General features: G+C 36.6%; 1 protein-coding gene across 1 annotated transcript; it reads right to left on the reverse strand.

Annotated features, from left to right (window-relative positions):
- Nucleotides 1-722: 722 nt before the first annotated feature.
- Nucleotides 723-22,791, reverse strand: ccdc6a (coiled-coil domain containing 6a). The gene is made up of 9 exons (XM_073826946.1): nt 22,352-22,791; nt 20,505-20,654; nt 17,185-17,313; nt 16,800-16,903; nt 16,515-16,675; nt 10,215-10,371; nt 9,911-10,011; nt 8,817-8,938; nt 723-1,950 (listed from the first exon to the last, which is right to left on the reverse strand). Exons 1-9 carry the CDS (start codon nt 22,649-22,651, stop codon nt 1,771-1,773), a joined length of 1,404 nt encoding a protein of 467 aa, XP_073683047.1. The 5' UTR covers nt 22,652-22,791; the 3' UTR covers nt 723-1,770.
- Between the last annotated feature and the right edge of the window lie 90 nt (nt 22,792-22,881).

Consider the following 22,881-nt stretch of genomic DNA (forward strand, 5'->3'; position numbering starts at 1 on the left):
GGTCGCACAATGTACGTCTGTCTGCATGTGTCAACGGAAGGTCAGAGGTCAAATGACAACAACTTCAGCCGAGGCATAATTGAAACTAGAGAATATTTTCTACAGGATACCGTTCACACACCTCTGTAGTTCTGTAGACTGATAACAGAGGTTAAACGTTACATAATCCGACTCGCAGATAACTCATGTTGACACAATGACACGTGCATGAGCTCTGTTATACAAATCAAGGCATCATGAATGATTAAAGGACATCACTGAAGGACATCAGATTTTTAAGACTACCAAAATTGAAATTTAACACCCTCAGAAATAGGTCAATTATTTTTTCATCTCACTTAAAAGCCCAGGGAGCACATGGACAGTCATGTATGACTCCACTGAAGTCGTTATTTTTGTTTTCTTCGTACACAGAGTACAGTTGAATTACAGTTGAACCATTGATGTCCATGTTGATAGCCTTACTATCTTTCTGGGCCTTGAACGTGTCAGTTGTGTGTCAGAAAGCTCTTGGATTTAATCAAAATTACCCTAATTTGCATTCTGAAGATAAACAAAGGTCTTACAGGTTTGAAACCTTCCTCCAGGATCTGCGGAAAAATAAAAAAAGAACCCTCAAAGATCCTTACAAATATTCAGTTAGGTTAAAACATAAACACAGCATTATAAGCTGAAGTTCAATAACTTCCATATGTATCAGGCAAAAAAAGTCACAGACAAGATTTTTTTGTACAAGCATTTAATCATGTTGAGTTAATTGTTCAACAGTACCTTGTTTTGTTGCATCAACATGTCGGTTCATGTTTAGGTGTTATATGACACTGGCATTAAGCAAAAATCCCCATCTGAATAAGCGTTCAGGGCACTCGCTTTACAGCGAGGGCTCCGAGAGAGGTTGAGCTGCTGATCAGAAACCAGTATTGACTTTGTTTTCGTAGTGGGTCATGTTTGGATTCTAGCAGGGAGAGACTGGTCCCCGACCAGCAGTCGTGGAAAACCTCTATGGCTGTGCAGACACACACAAACACCCGCACACACAAACACTATAATCCCACTATAATACACACGCAGAGAGGCAACAAGTGCGGTTTCAGTACATTTCAGTCTGTCTTCTTTACCATCTACATGCTGCCAACGAGCCACACGCGCACACATCTGTTTTACAAACAAAAACGGCCTAAAAAGAACAGACAGACAATAAAACCAACAAAAAATTTTTACTGCCGGCCCCCACGGCAAATGTGCTGGGAATTATTTAAACTTCTGTGAAGATTCACTCATATGAGAGGACAGATTTATCCAATTGAGAATTGACTCATTTATTGAATGGAAATTTAGATTACACTTAACAGCCAATCTGTTAAAACAAATACGATTCAATTGGGGCAGGGGTACGACTTCCCACACAAAAGGAAAAAAAAGCAGGCGTATGCAGCTAACAACCCTCTCAGATGACCTTCCTAAGCTTTCCCAAACCTCTTACCGAACCAACTTGATCACTTTACAGAAAAAAAAATAATAACAGTAAGAATAACGTAATTTAACGGCATGGGGCTGGTTATGGATCTGTCAGTCGGCCAAGCATCTACACTTTCTCCCTTTTCACATTCCCAGTCCTTTCGCTCTCCAGTTCAACTGTCCTCTAATTCCATATCCGCTCCAATCCCTTCCAACCTTTGCCCAGTGGAGGATCACTGAGTTGTTGTCATTGTAGTAGTAGTGTAGCCTAGCTTGGAGCAGCCTAGCTTAAGGTAGCGCACGGTGCATGCATTAAGGCTGAGAGGGGAGGTTCTGTGATGTCACAGAGTGGGAGGAGCCGGATTGAATCATCGGCTGTACGGGTGGCGGTGGTGGAGGGTGGTGCTGTGCTCCAGAGTGTGTGTTTGGGGAAGGAGGTGGCGTCGGACGCTTGAACTTATCTGGGCTGGTACTTCTCCTTGGGGATGGCCTCTGTATGAGGGGAGAAAAATATAAGACAAGCTCATGATGTGGAACAATAAGGGGTCAGCAATTAAAAAAATAAAATAAATACCTTTACAGTTGATTAGTTCACACCAGAATTAAATTTTTGAGGGAAACGTTCCAGGATTTTTCTCCATATAGTGGACTTTAATGGGGACCAACAGGTTGAAGGTCCAAATTACAGTTTTAATGCAGCTTCAAAGGGCTCTACAAGAACCCAGCTGAGGAATAAGGGTCTTATCTAGCAAAATGTTCAGTCACTTTCCAAAAAAACCCAAAACAAACAAACAAAAAAAATATATACTTTTTAACCACAACTGCTCATCTTGCACTAGCTCTGTGTCCACAGCTTCACGTATTACGTACTAATCGCATTGGAAAGGTCACGTGACGTAGTCTGAAGAACCGACCCAGTAAACGACTAATTTAAAGTTGGAGGAGAAAATGAGATACATTTTTGAAACAAAGTACACAGATGAAGAACTAACCACACGTGACTTTTCCACCGTGATTACGTAATGCGTGAAGTCATGAACACGCATCATAGCTAGTGCAAGATGGGTTTTTGTGGTTTTTGACAGATCGTTTTGCCAGAAAAGACCCATATTCCTCGGGTGGGATCGTTTAAAGTCTTTTGAAGCTGCACTAAAACTGCAATTTGGACTTTCAACTTGTTGGCTCCCATTGAAGTCCACTAAATGGAGAAAAATCCTGGAATGTTTTCCTCAAGAACCTTAATTTCTTTTTGACTGAAGATCATTTAAAGTTACAAAAAAAGTAAAATTTTGAACATTTTATTTATTATTATTAATGCTAAAGTACGTTGTGCTGCTTAAGATGATGAAATTTATGTTTTTGAAGGAATAAATAAGCATCACAGACTAATTTAAAAAATCATGTTCAGCTTTGCCATCACACACACAAAAAAAAACTACAACTATTTTTTTTTTTTAAACAATTGCATTTAACCTTGGTGGTCATAAGAAATTTCTTAAAAAAAAAAATCTAACTGACCCCAAACCTTTTAATGTGAGTGTAATTCATAACAGCCTCTGCTAAATTGCCTAAAATGTCCTGGTTTAGGCTGTTTGTTTGTTTCATTCTTGCTGAAAGTAATGACTAAAAAGTAGTTTGACCAATAGCGTGCTGACATTTTGGCCAAGGTGGGATCTATAGAGAACAATCCAAGCAAAGTAAATACATGTACATATATGGAAAATTTGGGACTACATACTAATATGTGTGGCCCTGGACCACTAAACCAGCCTTAAAGGGATAGTTCACCCAAAAATGAAAATTTGATGTTTATCTGCTTACCCCCAATGCATCCAAGATGTAGGTGACTTTGTTTCCTCAGAAAAACACAAACGAAGATTTTTAATGAAAACCGGTGCAGTCTGCCAGCCTTATCATGGACGTGGATGGGCACCAAACCTTTAAAAGTAAACAAAAACATGCACAGACAAATCCAAATTACACCCTGCGACTCGTGACGATACATTGATGTCTTAAGACACGAAACGATCGGTTTTTGCGAGAAACTGAACAGTATTTATATCATTTTTTACCTTTGATACACAGCCAGGTCCATCTGTCATGTGCACGAGTTTGGCATCAGTCACGTCACATGTGCACGCGCTCTGGCGTAGAATACGCAAACGCCGTAAGGGGAAATCAGTGAAAAGTCCCAGATGAGTTTGCGCAAGCAAACGTAATCTTTTAGCTTTAAATCGGTTTAAACAATCAGGATGCGCGCAAGTAATTACCATTTTGAATAGCCGCTATACCCACAATCTCTGTGCTCTGTGTAAACAATGAGTGTCGTATTCATGGGACAGATCGCTTCCGAGTTTGCGTATTCTACGACAGAGCGCGTGCACGTGACGTGACTGATGCCAAACTCGTGCTCATGACAGATGGACGTGGCTGTGTATCAAAGGTAAAAAATGATATAAATACTGTTCAGTTTCTCACAAAAACCGATCGTTTTGTGTCTTAGGACATCAATGTATCGTCACGAGCCGCAGGGTGTAATTTGGATTTGTCTGTGCATGTTTTTGTTTACTTTTAAAGGTTTGGTGCCCATCCACGTCCATGATAAGGCTGGCAGACTGCACCGGTTTTCATTAAAAATCTTTGTGTTTTTCTGAGGAAACAAAGTCACCTACATCTTGGATGCATTGGGGGTAAGCAGATAAATAAACATCAAATTTTAATTTTTGGGTGAACTATCCCTTTAAGTAGCACGCATACATTTGTAGAAATAGCCAAAAATACATTTTATGGGTCAAAATGATTTTTCTTTAATGCCAAAAATCAGTAGGATGTTCTATGAAGATATTTAGTAAATTTCCTACCGTAAATATATCAAAAGTCAATTTTTGATTAAGATTGTGCATGGGTAAGAACTTCATTTGGACAACTTTAAATGCCATTTTCTCAGTATTTTGATATTTTGGCACCATTAGATTGCAGATTTTTCAAATAGTTGTATCTCGGGCCAAATATTGTGCTATCCTAACAAACCATACATCGGTGAAAAGAGTAAGCTTTCAATTAAAAAAAAAGATCCTTATGACTGGTTTTGTGGTCCAGGGTCACATATTACACTTAGTACTTTAATGCGTATTACATAAGAACAGCATGCTTGTATGTGGTTAAAAATTTCATCAACAATGTAGAAGGACTGCAAAGAGCATCTAAACAGGAAAACAAAGCCAAAACCCATACATTTTAGGCAATTTTGAAATTCCAACCATGACGTGTCTGGGGAATTCAACAGAACTTACTGACCTTTCCACTGACCCTTCCTCAGGCTTTTGCTAAACAAAACTATGCTAAAATGTACACATATAATGGTAATTGATATCATCACCCCTAGTTTATATGACACATGAGTGTGTTTACATGTCCAAACTGAGTGTGAAAGTGCAAATGTGACCCCTTTGAGTTTGTTGGAAGGATCTGGCTCTGCTGTCACTCCTGGTTTATCAAAACAAGCTGATTTTTTCAAGGCACCGCAGGACATGAAAGTGAGCCAACCGCTCTTCGCTAAAACAAACAGATCACACTGTTGCTATAGCCAACAGCTCCCCAACAAGAAAATATAATCCACAACGTTCAAACGGGTATTAGGAAAGCAACAAGAGGCAAAAATAATGAGTGTCATGAATTAGCGACTAATCTAAACCTATCACTGAATATTATTCTTTGAAAGCCTGAGGTGGTCAGCCATGTAGTAAGTTCAAACTCTGTATTACCTAATCAAATCAGCTCAGCTGCCATACCAGGCCATATCTGTCATAAAGTAAATTGAACGGAGGTCAAGTGACTGGATTTGCTGATTGCTAATTCTACCAGAAAAGATCACAGGGTATGAATTTTTTTTTTTTTTTGTCATACCACCTCCTGTGTGTCCATACATCAAAACTTACACTGAAATACTGACTTTTGAATTTCTTTGTCTCAACAACTACCTCAAAAGTGTGCATAGAACATTTCAATTGCTTACAAATTCAAGGTCTTGTGAAATGTGAAGAGCAATCTGATGCAGAAAAGGTCTTGTTGATGTTTTTGGTTATTTAGATCGCTATGTTAAAACTTGCAGTGAGTCATTAAGGGATGGCTAGCGTGAGGTTATGTAACGTGCTTACCTAGTCAGACGCTTCATCAAAAGTCTGCTGGTAAATAGAGGGGTCATATTTGTGCAACAGACATAAACATGAGGCTGGACTAATTGCTGCCGCAACAAGGCTAGTCTTACATTGTTGGCCTACACTCAACTGGACAATATCCAAAGGTTGTTGCGGAACACACATAAGCTGAAACTGAGACCGGTTAAAATGGTTACTTCATTTCTGTACATTTATAGCTGACTTATTTATCTGCTATCTAACATTATCTTGATACAGTGACACATAAGATCCACGTTGCAGACACCATTTATCTCTTAAATGGCTTGAAAAGGCAATATACACAAGCATTCAAAAGTCTGGGGTCAGTGAGATTTTTTTGAACAAAAAAAATAATGCTTTAATTCTGTAAAGAACACATTAAATCAATTAAAAGTGATAGAATACATTTTATGTTACAAATTTTTTTTAACTTTCTTCTCAAAGAATAAAAAAATGTATCTGTATCATTTGGAAATCAATAACTGCAGCGTGACCTCAATTACTCTAGAGCTGCCATGAATGACAGGAAACGTGATGAAAGAATGTCTAGGTCTTGTCTGAGCTGGCATAAACGTGGTCCTGACACACATATGGAAAGCATCCTTAAAGTAATTTTTAAACTACTTTGTTTGACATTCCTAACCATTACTGATATGTGACTTCTTTCTTACCTTTACACTCAGTGTAAAGTATAAATGTGTTTTTACACTAAATGGTCAATCTTTAATCTCACCAAAAACAGTGGCGAGATTAAAGAATAAACCGTGTCAATTCATTAGCATTTTTTTAAATCAGCGTTCTTTGGGAAAAGTGCATTTAAATGTGGTAAAACTAAACTACAAAACTAAATTTATAAATAAGGCCATCATCTCCCGTATGCACAAAAACATTTTTTTTTTGTTCAGCGAGTTTATCTTATCAGGTATTATGAGGGAAAAAAATGTCATCCCCTGCTGATTTTGTACGTTCGCCAACTGACAGAAATTATCAGTCTATAATTTTAATGGTAGGTTTAACTAAACAGTGACAGAGAAAATATCAACAAAAAAAATCCAAAAAAACGCATTTAAACAGAAAAAAAAAAAATTATAAATTCAATCGCGTTTTAATGAGTTTAATTAAGTATTTGACCCCTTCGCAAAACATGACACTTGGTGGCAAAGCCCTTGTTGGCAATCACAAAGGTCAGACATTTCTTATAGTTGGCCACCAGGTTTGCACACAGCTCATTAGGGATTTTGTCCCACTCCTCTTTGCAGATCCTCTCCAAGTCATTAAGGTTTCAAGACTGATGTTTGGTAACTCTAACCTTCAGCTTCCTCCACTGATTTTTTTATGGGCTCAAGGTCTGTAGACTGGCTAGGCCACTCCAGGGCCGTAATGTGCTATTTCTTGAGCCACTCCTTTGTTGCCTTGGTCTTGTGTTTTGGGACATTGTCATGTTGGAATAATCATCCACGACCCATTTTCAATGCCCTGGCTGAGGGAAGGAATCTCACCCAATATTTGACGGTACATGGTCCATAGTCCATCATCCCTTCGCAGTGCAGTTCTCCTGTCCCCTTAGCAGAAAAACACCCCTGAAAGCATAATGTTTCCACCTCCATGTTTGACGGTGGTGATGGCGTTCTTGGGGTCATAGGCAGCATTCCTTCTCCTCCAAACACGGTGAGTTGAGTTGATGCCAAAGAGCTTGATTTTGGTCTCATCTGACAACAACACTTTCACCCAGTTCTCCTCTGAATCATTTAGATGTTCATTGGCAGAGGTTCAGACAGGCCTGTACATGTGCCTTCTTGAACAGGGGGCGCTGCAGGATTTCAGTCTTTCATGACGTAGTGTATTACCAATTGTTTTCTTAGTGACTATGGTCCCAGCTGCCTTGAGATCAATGACAACATCCTCCTGTGTAGTTCTGGGCTGATTCCTCACCGTTCTCATAATCATTGAAACTCCACAAGGTGAGATCTTGCATGGAGCCCCAGGCCAAGGGAGATTGACAGTCATTTTGTGTTTCTTCCATTTGCAAATAATCAGACCAACTGTTGTCACCTTTTCACCAAGCTGCTTAGCAATGCTCTTGTAGCCCATTCCAGCCTTGTGTGGGTCTACAATCTTTTCCCTGACATTCTTGGACAGCTCTTTGGTCTTGGCCATGGTGGAGAGTTTGGAATCTGATTGACTGATTGCTTCTGTGTCTTTTGTATAAGTAACAAACTGAGATTAGGAGCACTCCCTTTAAGAGAGTGCTCCTAATCTCAGCTCCTTGCCTGTATAAAAGACACCTGGGAGCCAGAAATCTTTCTGATTGATAGGGGATCAAATACTTATTTCACTCATTAAAATACAGATTATTTTATTACTTTCTGAAATGTGTTTTTCTGGATTTTTTTGTTGTTATTTTGTCACTCAATATTAAAAAAAAAAATCTACCATTAAACTTATACCCCCGGTTTCACAGACAAGGCTTAAACGTAAACCTAGACTAAAATGTAAATCTGAGCTGTTTCAACTGAAAGAAACTTGCACTGACTGATCTTAAAATATATCAATGCCTTTGTTTTGTCTCAAGATGCACATTGGTAATGTTTTTATCTAAGCAAGTTTATAAAACATTTCTTAAATGTCCTAATTGAACTATGGTCTAATCCTGGTTTAGTCTAAGCCCTGTCTGTGAAACCGGGCCATAGACTGATAATTTCAGGGGATCAAATCATTTTTTCCCTCACTGTAATATTATTTAATATTGTCGTTACACAGTACAAGACTTGGCACCTTTGTATTTGTGATTGAGAAAATCACAAGGGTTTGGGTGGAGCAAGTGCACTCTCCATCTAACAGGTCAAAATACACTGCAAGGTACACAAAAAGTCAGGATGCAGCTTTTGTGCTTTATCTTACTTGGATGGCTGAGGATTAATGGTACTGGTCTATATTAACTTAGGCACACAATAGGGAAGAGGAAGAGCGTTCTGAGGTCGAGTGTCACCAGGTGACTCACAGATGAGTCATCGAATGTGCTGTTTTCAATTCAGCTGAACGGCATTACAATGGATCTTAACTAAAAACAGGCTGTCAGTGATACACACTTGCTTCCTGCATGTAAACATCTTGCTCGACATGAGCTTGAGCAGACAGCGAGTGTGTTTATATATATATGCTGGACGTGTGTGTAGGCACCTGTACAGCGTGTGAGGGTCCTGGGTGGATGTGTAGCCCGGGAGACGTGTAGTGGGGGAGTGGGGCTCGGCTCAGCGTGGCCGGAGGGGTGAACCCAACTGTGTGACTAGCGTACGACAAACCTGGAATGGAAAGAGAGCATCTGCAAATCAGGTCCTTTATGTTGTATATTTTGTAACATTCCAAGATTTGCAAACAAACAATGAAACCTGGTCCACCATAATGACAGTATGCAGAACAAATTTAAATAGCTCAGTAGATCACTCCTCTGGGATCACTGGAAAATGTATAAATAATTAGACTCAGCAGAGAAACCTAATGAAAGAACTGAGAGAACTAGATTGGCTCAGACAAATTATAAATCAACCTACCTCAGCAATGCAATAAAAAAATGACTACTTTTAATCAAGCATTTCTAAATTTTGAGGTCATTTAAAAAAAGAGCTTCACACCCATTAACCGTTAACAGCAATTAACACTTTTTCTCATTTAAGCACTCCTTATCAACATTAGTCTTTAGTCATTTGAACTACATAAACTTTTGAATTGCATAACTTGATATACTTGTTCATGGGTTCTTTTTTTAAAGATTATTTTAGTTTATTACCGAGTTTATCTATTTTGTGTTTATCAATACCTGCAATACTTTAGGCTTATTTAAAACCCATAAAACATCTATCATTCTGAAAGATTCCCATTTGTAGACTTTAAAGCCTGGCCCTCATTTATAGGTTTAATCTCAGTATGAAAAAAAGCAAGACTCTGACCTAATATAACCTCAATCACTGTGCAATACAACCTGCACAATAATTAACACTCCATAAAAACACATTTGTATAATCATCACCCTATGAACTGAACCAAAGGGGCAAGCCGAAAGCCTGTGTTGAGTGTTAAAATGCATATGTGAATCAAAAGCACTTAAAATCTTTTATTCGCTATAAGTATTATAGCTCATTTGTTTACCTTTGTTAAAAAAATACAGTAAAAAACATTTGTGAAATGTGTTAAATATGTAAAATAATTATTTCAATTTAAAACAGCTATTGCTATAAGAGATATAAATCTTCAAAGCTAACTGTGTGGGTACGTACCAGGGGAGATGGGGCGGCTGGAGGAGGGAGAGGGGGTGTAGGGGATTGGGCTGGACACCGTACGAGCTCTAAGTCCCTGAGCAGACATCTCATTAAAATATCTAGAGAGACAGAGAAAAAGAGAGAAATGTGAGAAACAAAAAGTATCTGGCAATGCAATTTTCATTATAATTATGTTGCTATAACCAGGGTTTAAAAGTCATGTTAAAACTAATGTGTCCGGTTATTTTCAGTTGTGTCATTTATGCAAAGAAGGTGAGGAGTTCTGTCATCTTTTGAGTGTGATTGTGTGTAATTAACGCACCTCTCATCGTCCATCTCAAGGCTGCTCTCACTCTCTGACAGCTGTCTACACAGCGCCTCCCTTCTCTCCATTTCTCTCTGGAGTTTCCTCTGAAGACGAATGTTCTCTTCCCTCATCTGCCTTTCCTCCTCAATATACTGAGCCCGCTTCTCTGTGTCTGGAGGGAGAGAAAGATGATAGAAAACATGGATAAAATGTTACAAAGATATACACTGTAATTAAAACCTATAAAAACACAAGATGGTCTTTAAATCATTTTAAAAATTCTGGATAAAATCATCAATTTTAAACAAAAATACTAAGACATGCTTAATCATGCCTATTATCAATTAAACTCACATTATGCTGACATTTAAGACTTTAATGTTTTTAAAAAAGTCCCTCCTGAGTAAATTTTTTCAGGATTTTTTTTTGATGAATAGAAAGCATTCAGCATTTATCTAAAATAAAAAGCTTGTGTAACATAATACACTATACCATTTAAAAGCTTGTAGACGGTATACATGTATTTTTTTGGAGAAATGATAGAAGTTAATACTTTTATTTAACATTTATAATGTTACAAAAGATCTTTTATCTTTCTATTCAAAGAAACCTGAAAAAGAATTCTACTCGGCTGTTTTAACATATTAATATATGTTTTTGAGCAGCAAATCAGAATATTAAATTGATTTCTGAAGGATCATGTGACTGGAGTAATGATAGTAAAAATTCAGCTTTGAAATCACAGGAATAAATTACATTTTCAAATATATTAAAATTGAAAAACGTTATTTTAAATAGTAAAAATTTTCAAAATGTTTTTGCTGTACTTTGGATCAAATAAATAAAGGCTTAGTGAGCAGAAGTGACTTCTTTAAAAACATTAAAAATCTTACTGCCCAAAAACTTTTGACCGCGTAGTTTTTAATTTATAAAGCACATTTCGAAACAACAGAAGTTGCAACCAAAGTGCTGTACAGAGGTATTAAAACAAAATTAGAACAAAAATTAAAACAGAAGACAAATTTAAGAATATAAACACCCTAAATTAAAACAAAGAATACAGATACATTTTCAGAGAAATTTTAAAAATAGAAACAGAAGAAGATGATATAATATTGAGAGGGAGGCACAAGTTTATCACTGATATACTGAGGGCCAAGTCCAGGTAAAGCTTTATAAACAAAAAGCTAAATTTTAAAATCAATCCAGGACTTAACCGGTAACTAGTGGAGAGAGACAAGCACAGGAGTAATGCGCTGACACTTCTTAGTGCCAGTCAACAGCCTGGCTGTGGAATTTTGAACCATCTGCAGATGATTTACAGTTGAATTTGGCAAACCCAGGTATGAAGAGTTACTTATAATAATCCAACTTAACAGTTTAAAGGTTCAAGACAGTTAGAGTACATCGAGAAACTCCCATCTCATTTTCTCCTCCTACTTCAAAATCATCCTACCTTTTTTTTTTTTTTTTGGAAAAGGCGTTTGATCTACTTTGCATGTTCACTTTGTAAACACTGGGTCAGTACTTCTGTAGCAATGTAGGGCAATTTTGAAGCTGGAGGAGAAAATGAGATGGTTTTTCGACCTACCATAGAAGTCCACTACATTGAGGGAAATCCTGAAATGTTTTTCTAAAAAAAACAATTTCTTTACGACTGAAGAAAGAAAGACGTGAACTTCTACTTTAAGACACTCCATGAAAATTTTGTATAATATATGAAGTTTTCTTTCCTCCACCCGTATTTAACATGCATCCACTCTTATCAGACATATAAAAAGGATAAGAGATAGGAATACCAAGTCCCAGGTGTGACCATAGTGGGGTGCAGGTCAAGGAGAAAACGGTTTAAAATTAAAAGAGAAACCTATAAATAAACCATAAGCAGTAGGTCATCCGTCTCGCCTACTGTATTTCGAATACTATGAATTAGGACACACTACTCACCTCACATACTGTTTTTCGTGTTCTATATAGTAGGGAAGTATGCGATTTTGGACACAGCGCATGTTTTAGGATTTTGAAAAATAAAATGAAGCACAAGATGAAAAATTCTGGATATAATCATCAATTTTAAACGTGAAAATACTAAGACATATGCTTAATCATGCCTATTATCAGTTAAACTTTCTGAAATTATGCTGATATTTATACTGTAATAAAAAATAGAAACATTAATAAACATTTTCAATCTTTGAAGCCTACTATATAGTTTTGATAAATTAAAATTAAGTTAATTCTAAATTATGTAACATGTATTTATACACTACCAGTCAAAAAGATTTGGACAGTAAGATTTGAATGTTTTTAAAGAAGTCTCTTCTGCTCACCAAGCCTGCATTTATTTGATCAAAAACACAGCAGTAATACTTTAAATATTTTTACTAATTAAAATAACTGCTTTCTTACTTGAATATTTTAAAATGTATTTATTCCTGTGATCAAAGCTACATTTTCAGCATCATTACTCCAGTCTTCAGTGTCACACGATCCTTCAGAAAAAAACCTAATATGCTGATTTGCTGTTCAAGAAACATTTTTAATTATTAATATTTAAAAAAAAGTTGAGTACATTTTCTCTGGATTTTCAGAAGTTCAGAAGAACAGCATTTATCTGAAATAGAAAGCTTGTGCAACATTATACACAATACCATTCAAAAGCTGGGAGTCTGTATATTTTTTTGAAGAAATTATTGAAGTAATACTTTTATTTAGCAAGGATGCTTTAATTTGCTTTAAATTGTTCAAAAGTGATGATAAAAACATTTATAATGTTACAAAAGATTTCTATTTCAGATAAATGCTGTTCTTCTGAACTTTCTATTCAAAGAAACCTGAAAAAAAAAAATCTACTCAGCTGTTTTCAACAATAATAATATATGTTTTTGAGCAGCAAATATTAAATTGATTTCTGAAGGATCATGTGACTGGAGTAATGATACAAAAAATTCAGCTTTGAAATCACAGGAATAAATCATATTTTAAAATATATTTAAATAGAAAACAGTTTAATAATTTATAAAGTACATTTTAAAACAACAGAAGTTGCAACCAAAGTGCTGTAGAGAGGTATTAAAACTAAAATTAAAACCGAAGACAATTGTAAGAATATAAACACCCTCAATTAAAACAAAGAATACAGATACGTTTTTAGGAAAGATTTAAATATAGAAACAGAAGGGGAAGATTAAATATTGAGAGGGCGGTTGTTCCAGAGTCTGGGAGCAGCTACCAAGAAAGCATGGTCACCTTTAGTTTTGTAATGTGTGTGAGGAACAGAAAGAAGAAACTGATTGGAAGAACGTAAGGCTCTTGAGGCACTGTACAGCACAAGATTATCACTGATATACTGAGGGGCAAGTCCAGGTAAAGCTTTATAAACAAAAAGCTACATTTTAAAATCAACCCAGGACTTAACTGGTAACTAGTGGAGAGAGACAAGCACAGGAGTAATGTGCTGACACTACCTTAGTGCCAGTCAACAGCCTGGCTGCGGAATTTTGAACCATCTGCAGATGATTTACAGTTGAATTAAGCAAACCTAGGTATAAGGTCAAGGTCAAGTTTATTTATATAGCACCTTAAAAGCAACGAGTGCTGACCAAGGTGCTGCACAACCAAAAATCAACTAACAAAAGCATTACGACAAATAGAATATAAAATCATTGAAAAATAAATAAGTAATGCAAACACCACAAGACAGAGATACAACAGAATATGCTCAAATTAAACAAAAGCCTGAGTAAAAAGATATGTTTTGAGAGACGATTTAAAAGAAGATAATGTAGGGGATGATCTGATAGATAAAGGCAAAGAGTTCCAGAGCATAGGACTGGACCATGAACCGAAAAAGCCCTGTTCCCTTTAGATTTTAACCGAGATTTTGGGACAGTCAATAACAACTGGGAAGATGATCTAAGTGTTCTCACAGGGGAATAGCAATGGAGGAGATCTGAAATGTACGTGTAGGCGCGATACTGAAAACTGGTTGATTCCAGCGTAAAGAGCGTTGCAATAGTCCAACCTAGTTGAAATGAAAGCGTGAATAACAACTTCTAAGTCTTTAAAACTTAGTATAAAGAGTTACAATAATCCAACTTAACAGTTTTAAGATTCAAGACAGTTAGGGTACATCGAAAAACTCCCATCTCATTTTCTCCTCCAACTTCAAAATAGTCCTACTTTTTTTTGTAAAAGGCATTTGATCTACTTTGCACGTTCACTTTGTAAACTGGGTCGGTACTTCTGCAGCAATGTAGAACAATTTTGAAGTTGGAGGAGAAAATGAGAGGTCCACTATATGGAGGAAAATTCTGAAATGTTTTCCTAAAAAACGTAACTTCTACTTTAAGACACTCCATGAAAATTTCATACAATATATGAAGTTTGTCTTTCCTCCAGCTGTATTTAACACGCCTGTACTCTTATCAGACATATAAAAAAAGATTAAGAGATTAAAATTGAGAGAGATCATAAGACCTAAAAAAATCTTTGACCAAAGGTTTTAGACTATCTATCTTATAACTGACTCAAGGCAATACCGTGTTAATCTCTGGTTAAAGCTTTAATGGAAAGATATCATAAACTAGAATAAAGTTGTGGTTATCTTACTGTAATGTCAACGGAGATGTCGCCCTCTAGTGGCCATAACACAATTTAAAGTATTGAAGCTAAGACTGAAACAAGTGTGTGTAACTCACTGTACTGTGCTGCAAACTAAGGCAGTATCCCAACACATACCTCTACAAAATAAAACCATGCAACTCATTAATGAGGGAGCCAAGTTACCTTTTGGCTTACTATTTACAATGTAGGGGAAAGTGGGGTAAGTTGAGCCAGTGGGTAAGCTGACCCACCTCCTGTACCTTGGCAACTGTACACTTCTACAGTCATGTGATCATGTATTTTAGAATCACGCAGAATTTCTGACTGTGAAAAGCAGAGACACACTGGAGTGGAAGGCATCCATTTACTATTTACTTTTACTGTTTTTGGCTTGTCAAAGTAAACTAACAACAGATATAATGGCTGTTACATTAAAAGCAAATTTATCCAGGTCTAAAAATATTTGAGATGCATATAGGTGATTTAGCAACATATAAAACCATGCACATCATTTAGCTAAATATTAGCCTGTATTGGTAAGCTAGCTAGTTTTTTTTTTCCAAAATGCCAGCTATGGGGCAAATATGAGCCAAATGCTGTGGGATAAGTTAAGCCAGCACTTTAACTGTAACTTTAACCCACCATAAGGCACTAGAGTGAAGTTAAATCTCTGAAGTGTATACTGGCATTTTAATGTGATATGATACAACTGGTTTAGTTTATCATATACACTACCAGTCATGGGTAAATGTGTTCAAACTTTTGACTAGTAGTGTATATACGTATCATCTGTAATTTATTTGATAGGGACAGTGTACAAGTGCACCAAATCCGAGTCCCGGAAGATGGTTTTCATCACGTTATAATCAAATATATCATTCCACCTGTAGTCCCCAATGGCCAGTTCGACATTGCAGAAAAACTACAATGCCAAGAATCTTTTGACTGAAATGTTTACAAATTTCAGTGACATTTTTTCCTTCATTCTAGTTCAGTTTTTATTTATTTTTACTCAGCAAACTCTGTTTAGTCTGTTTTTGGAAAGGTTAAAACTTTGATGTTCAACATATTGTTTCAGAAATGCAAACAATTAAAGACTGAAAATTAAACTTCATTTGATTGGTTTTATTTGGTTTAAGATAGCTTTACAAAATATGACTGTAAAATTAAATTTGAATATTAAATTAGTTTTTAAAAGAGGTAAATCATCTTAAAAATTCACATGGGTTTGAATCAGATTTAGTCAGATAGTCAGTTTAAAACCAGATGGTTCATCTTACCCACTGACTCGGGTCAACTTACTCCTAACCTGGGACAAATTGAGCCACAGGAACACTTTTTTTTTTTATAAGAAGCCATATTTTTAGAACCCTTTGTTATAGATACTACCACATAATTTTAAATGATAGGAAACATCCTGAAATTTCTTTAGATACTTTCATTGTACCTCTGCTTCATTTTCCCTTATCTTGAGGACCACGTAAGTAAAAAATGGCTTATTGTATCCCACTCTCCCCTACTACTAATTGGGATGTACTAATCCTCATCAGGAACTGTATATAGTATGGATACCATCAACTAATGTTGAGAATAATACTAAGCCTGTATTCCAGTTCACAATACAGTTTGTTTGCCTCTGGCTGTAGCACAATGGCAGAGAGGCTGTGCTGGTGCAGGAGTGCATGCGTGTGCAATGAGACAAGGACTCACGCTGGAGCTCTGTAGTGCGGAGGCTGCGTTTGAGCCTCTCTACTTCACTCTTGAGGAAGCGGATGTGCCGCATCATGTTTTCCGGAGAGTCAATCTCCATGGAAACTTCGCGTGGAGAGGGCGGGGCTGACACTGGCTGGTCAAGCTTCTCCTGCAAAATCCTGCCAATCAGAATGAAGAGAAGAAAAAAAAAAATTCACATTATCAAGAGTTTGTAGCCATGAAAAAAGAATTTCTGAAAGTATAAATACGCATGAATACAGAACAGATCACAAGGGACGTTACCTTTTCTCTGCCTCGAGTTTGTCCATGCGTTTCCAGAGCCGGTTGACTAGCGCCTCCTGCTCTTGTTCCAGAGTGTTTTCCAGATCAATCTTCTCACGACGGAGCTGCACACATTACGTGCAATTAATAAAACAACGCCATGGTTTTGAAACAAGGAAAAATGTTGGGCCACAGTAATAAATGTGACTTTCCCCAAGTATAAATGAAGTGTTTGCTCAAGAATAACCTATTTTAATCTGAGAAATTTGCTGAATCTATGCTCCAGAGCCAGGTACTGGCAGATACCCAAGCTAATAAATAAACAAGGTACTTGGAGAAACCAACTGCTTTGAAAATTTGTGCAATAGATGGTGGCTATTCAAGAATAGGTGGTTTAGAAAAGTACCTGCTCAAGTGTGAGCTGTTTGGAGATGGTGTCGTTCTCCAGCTTTTTGATCTTCTTCATCAGCTTATTGACCTGGAATTCCTGCTCTTGTTCCAAATGCTGCTCCAGCTCTGCCTTTTCATGCTGAAGCTGAAAAAGAAATAACAAAAACACATAAGAGAATTTGAGTAAAACAGATGCAACACACCCAAATCCAAACACGATCGGCACCCCAGATGAGCTGTGATTCAAAGTGACATTTTGGTGTCACATATTTCCCCAACGATAACATGATAATTCATTCTTCATGGTAACTATTTTGAATGCTCATTCATATTTGCTTGGGTTGCATTACCATAGCAACATATTTTAACCAGATGAATTTGCAACTATGTTCAAAATTCAACAGAATCACAGAAACACAAATGTTTGCAAGCGAAGGCATAAAAAATACATATCTAAAACTCTGCCATACTGGGCCAAACTTTAATTGTTGAGTTTTGCCTGCATGTGTCATACTTTTATCACTACTGTTCATTTTGTATTTGTATTTAAGAAATTAACACTTGTTCATCAAGAACACAAAATTGATCAAACATGAAAAGGCAGTATCAACATTCACAATGTTATTAATTATTTCTATTTCAAATGAATGCTGTTCCTTTTGAACTTTCCTTTTACCAAAGACACATTAAAGAATCATTCAAAAAAATTCTACAATAGCACTGTTTTCAAATTTGACTAAAATAAGAAATGCTTCTTGATCACTAAATCAGCATAAGGATCATGTTACACTGAAGACTGGAGTAAAGATGCTAAAAATTCAGCTTTGTCATTACAAGTATAAATTACATTTTAAAATATTTAACAATGGAAATTGTTTTTTTAAAAATGTAATAATTTTACTGTATTTTTTTATCAAATATAGGCAGTCTTGGTGAGCATACAAGTTTTTTAAAAACCATAATAAAATCCTACCGACCCAAACCATTAAAGTATTTGAAATATTTTTACTATTTAAAATAACTGTTTTCTATTTGAATATATTTTAAAATGTAATCTATTCCTGTGATTTCAAAGCTGCATTTTAGCATCATTACAACAGTCACATGATCCTTCAGAAATCATTCTAATATTCTGATTGGCTGCTCAAGACATTTATTATTATGTTGAAAACAGCTGAGTATATATTTTTTAGGTTTCATTGATGAACAAAGTTCAGAAGAACATAATTTATCTGAAATAAATAAATGAAATCTTTTGTAACATTATAAATGTCATTTTTGATCATTTTAAAGCATCCTTCCTAGGGTTGGGTCGATAGACGATGCCATCGTCCATCGCCGATGGCATCGCGATCCTCCGCCCCGCCCCCGCTGCGAAAAACACACACTTAATCACACTATATAGCCAAATGAAATGCATGCTTTCAATTTCCGCATCTTTAATTATTTTATTATTATTATTATGAGGAAATAATAACAAAGAAGTTGTTAGCGATCACAATACAAATTACAGTGAACTCTAAACGAATTACACAAACTAGTTCGTTTACATTAATAAATGAGGCATACAAAAACAGCAGAAAAAAATCAAAATAATTTTAATTAAATTAGATTAAATAAACTACACCAAATATGCCTTTTTCATGGTTTTACCATAAAGAACAGAGCTTGGAACAAAAAACAAGAGAATATATTTTTTTCCATCGAAATACGAACGTACAATACAAAGCCTAGTATACATTATAAATAACAGTTTATCATTCAAATACATTGGGAATATGGAAACACTTGGATTTGTGCCGAATTACAGAGGTACGTGAGCCCAACGCCTGCTATTTTTAGTTTCACTTTGTTTTTGTTTTTTTAACTTTATATATTTTGTTTCATTCCTGTTCTGTTTTGAATACCGTTACATTTAAATGATTCGTTTTGGAGTCAGGGCAACTAACTTATAGCTATGTTTATAGTGTTTAGAATGTAAATACATAATAATATTTCGCTTGATTTGATATTATTTCTGATATTACACTTTCTGTCTAAACATTCCATTGCTCATTAAATGCGTTTGGAGAGAGTGAGTTAAGCAGTAAGCAATCAATGAGAGCGATTTCGAACTTAAAAAAGCTGATTGGTCGAAAATATGTTAAGGACCAACACACATCCTCCAAATACATCTACATAAACCCGCGCTTGCTCTGTCTCGTATGCACGGACGCACTGTCACGATCTAATGCACTTGTTAATGCCAGATCTCTAAAAACAAATACAACGCAAAAATCCAAAATCTGACATTTTGAATTTAAAATTTTTCAAATTAAGCACTGGTGGAAACGGTAGGCTACAATTAATTAATTCGTTATGAATTCATTATTTAAGAACAACCATCCCTCACCCCCGCCAACGATGCCATCGTCCATCGCGATGTTTCACATTAGACATCGTAAGATGCCAAATTGGTCGACATCGCCCAACCCTAACCCTTGCTAAACAAAAGTATTAATTTCTATAATTTCTTTAGCAAAAAAAATAAAAATTTAAAATACAAAAATGACAGGTTTATGAATGATATAGTGTATATTGTTACAAATGCTTTTTATTTCAGATATATGCTGATCTTTGGATCTTTCTATTCAAAGTAATACAAAATTTACTCAACTGTTTAAAAAATTGATAAGAATATCAAATGTTTCTTAAACAGCAAATCAGTATTAGAATGACTTCTGAAGGATCACTGAAAAATTGGGTAATGATGCTGAACATTTATCTTTGAACACAGGAATTAATTACATTTTAAAATATTCAAACAGAAAGCAGTTATTTTAAATAGTAAAAATGTTTCTGTAAATAGTACAAATATTTTTGCTTTATTTTGCATCAAATAAATGCAGTCTTGGTGAGCATACATGCCATTCAAATCCATTATAAAACCCTACCAACCCCAAAAATTTTGAACAGTAGTGTAAATATTCAGCATGACTCATTAGTATGCACACTAATTCCACTTTCTCTCTTATTACTCCTCCACACAATACAGCACACCTACTAAACATACGCACATAAACAATGTCATCTGGTCTCCGCAGAAAAGCCAGATTCAGTAATGAGCACATCACCAAAACAATCTCTCATACGATTTAATCACCTACAGTTTTTTTTTCTTTGCTTACCTCAAGCAAGAATCAGCATTATATAAGACAGCTGCTGAGCAATAAATTTGTAATGACACACGTACTGTATGTCGTTTCCTTTAGGGATGATCCTAAGGGCAAGCTATCACGTTTCCTACCCCTGACCTCAAACGCCACTGATGGGCTCTTTCCTTCTAGAGTTTCTCACCTGCATGAGCTTCCTGGACAAGTCATTGGTGAGGAACTCCTCTTCTTTCTCATAGTTGACGGCGAGCGTCTCTTTCTCCTTCTGCAGAGCCTGAATCTTCTTAAACAAAGTGTTGGAGATGAACTCCTCCTCTTGTTCAGCCCGTGCTTGCTGTAGAAAATAAACAAAAAAAATGCATTTGAAAAAGGCAATTATTCTTGGAGATTTGACAGTAGATATATGGAGATAAATGACAGTATCTTTCCATGCATTTCAATAACCAAGCAATCAAGTTTGATCTTAAAACATGATTGTGAAACTACCATACGTGACCCTGGACTACAAAACCAGTCATAAGTTGCACAGGTATATTTGTAGCAATAGCCAACAATACATTGTATGGGTCAAAATTATTGTTTTTTTAATGTCAAAAAATTACAGATATATTACACAAATTTACACAGTTTACTGACCCCCTTGTCATCAAAGATGTCTATCTTTCTTGAGGAAAACATTTCAGGAATGTTCTCCATATAGAACATTTCATATGAGTTTGAACTTCCAAAATGCATTCAAACTCACAGGCACCATAGATGTCCACTATATTGAGAACATCCCTGAAATGTTCTCCTCAAAAAAATATAATTTCTTTACAACTGAAGAAAGAAAAACATGAACATCTTGGATGACAAGGGGGTGAGTAAATTATCTGTAAAGTTTTGCTCTGGAAGTGAACTTCTCCTTTAAGTAAAGATCATGTTCCATGACAATATTTTGTAAATTTCCTACCATAAATATATAAAAACTTAATTTTTAATTAATAATATGCATTGCTAAGGACTTCATTTAGACAACTTTACAAGCAATTTTCTCAATATTTAGATTTTTTTGCATTCAGATTCCAAATATAAAACATGGTTGATCTCAAAATATCCTAATATTGTCCTATCCTAACAAACCATACATCAATGGAAAGCTTATTTATAGCCCCTTATGACTGGTTTTGTGGTCCAGGATCACAATTAATAATTGATCTTAAAACATGATTTCAAAACTACCATATTTTAGATCACAAACTCCAATTACAAAGAAACTAGAGGCAATTATTGACAATGAGACATATAAAAACATTCAAAATCCACTCAAATACATGTCAACATTCTGCATTACATGCATTCTATGCAGTAAAAACTGCATAACTAACTTCCACCATTAAAGATTGTCATAAATGCAAATGCACTGGATATCAGTGTCAGTGTTTCTCCAGTGACACTTGAGTGTTGGCTCTTTGTCTAAATGCAGATGGTCTGAGTGAAGGGCTGATTCACATACAGGATGTTGACGCATTACAGCCAAATATTCAGAGTGCCAACTTCCCACCCTGACACAGGCCTCAAATATAAACTACTAATGACAACCTCGTTCGCTTAACGGAACGTATCAGACGTGCGAAAACACGTTCTGCGTTCAAACCACGATGATAAAGCATGTGGTAAATCAGTAAACGCCTTACGTGGTCTGTACACAAACACATACTGAGCATAAAAAACAACGATAGGTTAATAAACACACATAAAGACACATCCACTGCGAGTCCATTTTAAATTCAAACTATTTTAATACTGCTGGACTGAGATATACATTAGCACTAATGCTATTAAAGTGCCATCACGCTTTTGTTGTTTTCATAGTTAGCTCGAATGCTAGCAAGCTAAATACCATCATCAAACGCATCGTTTTGCCCCCAAACAAGTTAACTTTGCACCCTAACGTGGTTTGTAATGTCTTTTGGGCGTCTTTGCATGCCGTGATGGTGTTGTCAGGTGTGTCGCAAGGATTAAAGCGATAAAAACACGGGGCTGACTCACGATGGTGACGCTAGCTTTGCGCAGGTCGCGGTTCTCCTCCTGCAGCGCTTTGCACTTCAGCTTGAACGTCTCAAGTTCGATCTTCAGCACTTTGTTCTCCTGCTGCAGAGACGCGAGTCGGTTTGTCAGCTCCTCCAGGCGGGACTGGGAGATCACGACGCCCTGGGCTTTGGTGGCGGCGTTCGTTGTGGTCGTAGTGGTGTTGGAGGCGGCCGCCGAGGTGCAGGAGGAATGCGGGGTGGCGGAGCTGCTGCTGCTGCCCGCGCCGTCCGTGTCGCTCTCACTCGCGCTGTCCGCCATGGTGTCGCGGGCTAGTTACCTAGTGGTCGCGACGGTCCTCGAGTTGAGTGGAAGTGGATTTCAGGGGCTAGGGAGAAAGAGGGATGGAGCAAGTGTGGCTGGACTGGAGAGGGAACGGTCCAAGAAATGACTGGGCGTGCTGAAAGTGCAGGCGAATAGGGAGGGTGGCGCCGTCATGTGGTGGAGAGGACAGTGTGTTTGGGTTTTTTGATTCAGCCAAGTGACTCGAA

This window comes from Garra rufa, chromosome 21 (assembly GCF_049309525.1).
Source record: "Garra rufa chromosome 21, GarRuf1.0, whole genome shotgun sequence".
NCBI lineage: Eukaryota > Metazoa > Chordata > Actinopteri > Cypriniformes > Cyprinidae > Garra > Garra rufa.

Coding starts and splice junctions, on each gene's coding strand:
- ccdc6a (XM_073826946.1), bottom strand. CDS start 22,651: ATGGCGGACAGCGCGAGTGAGAGCGACACGGACGGCGCGGGCAGCAGC. Junction 16,904..17,184: donor AACAGCTCACACTTGAGCAG/GTACTTTTCTAA, acceptor TAATGTGTGCAG/CTCCGTCGTGAGAAGATTGA. Junction 16,676..16,799: donor AAACTCGAGGCAGAGAAAAG/GTAACGTCCCTT, acceptor TCTGATTGGCAG/GATTTTGCAGGAGAAGCTTG.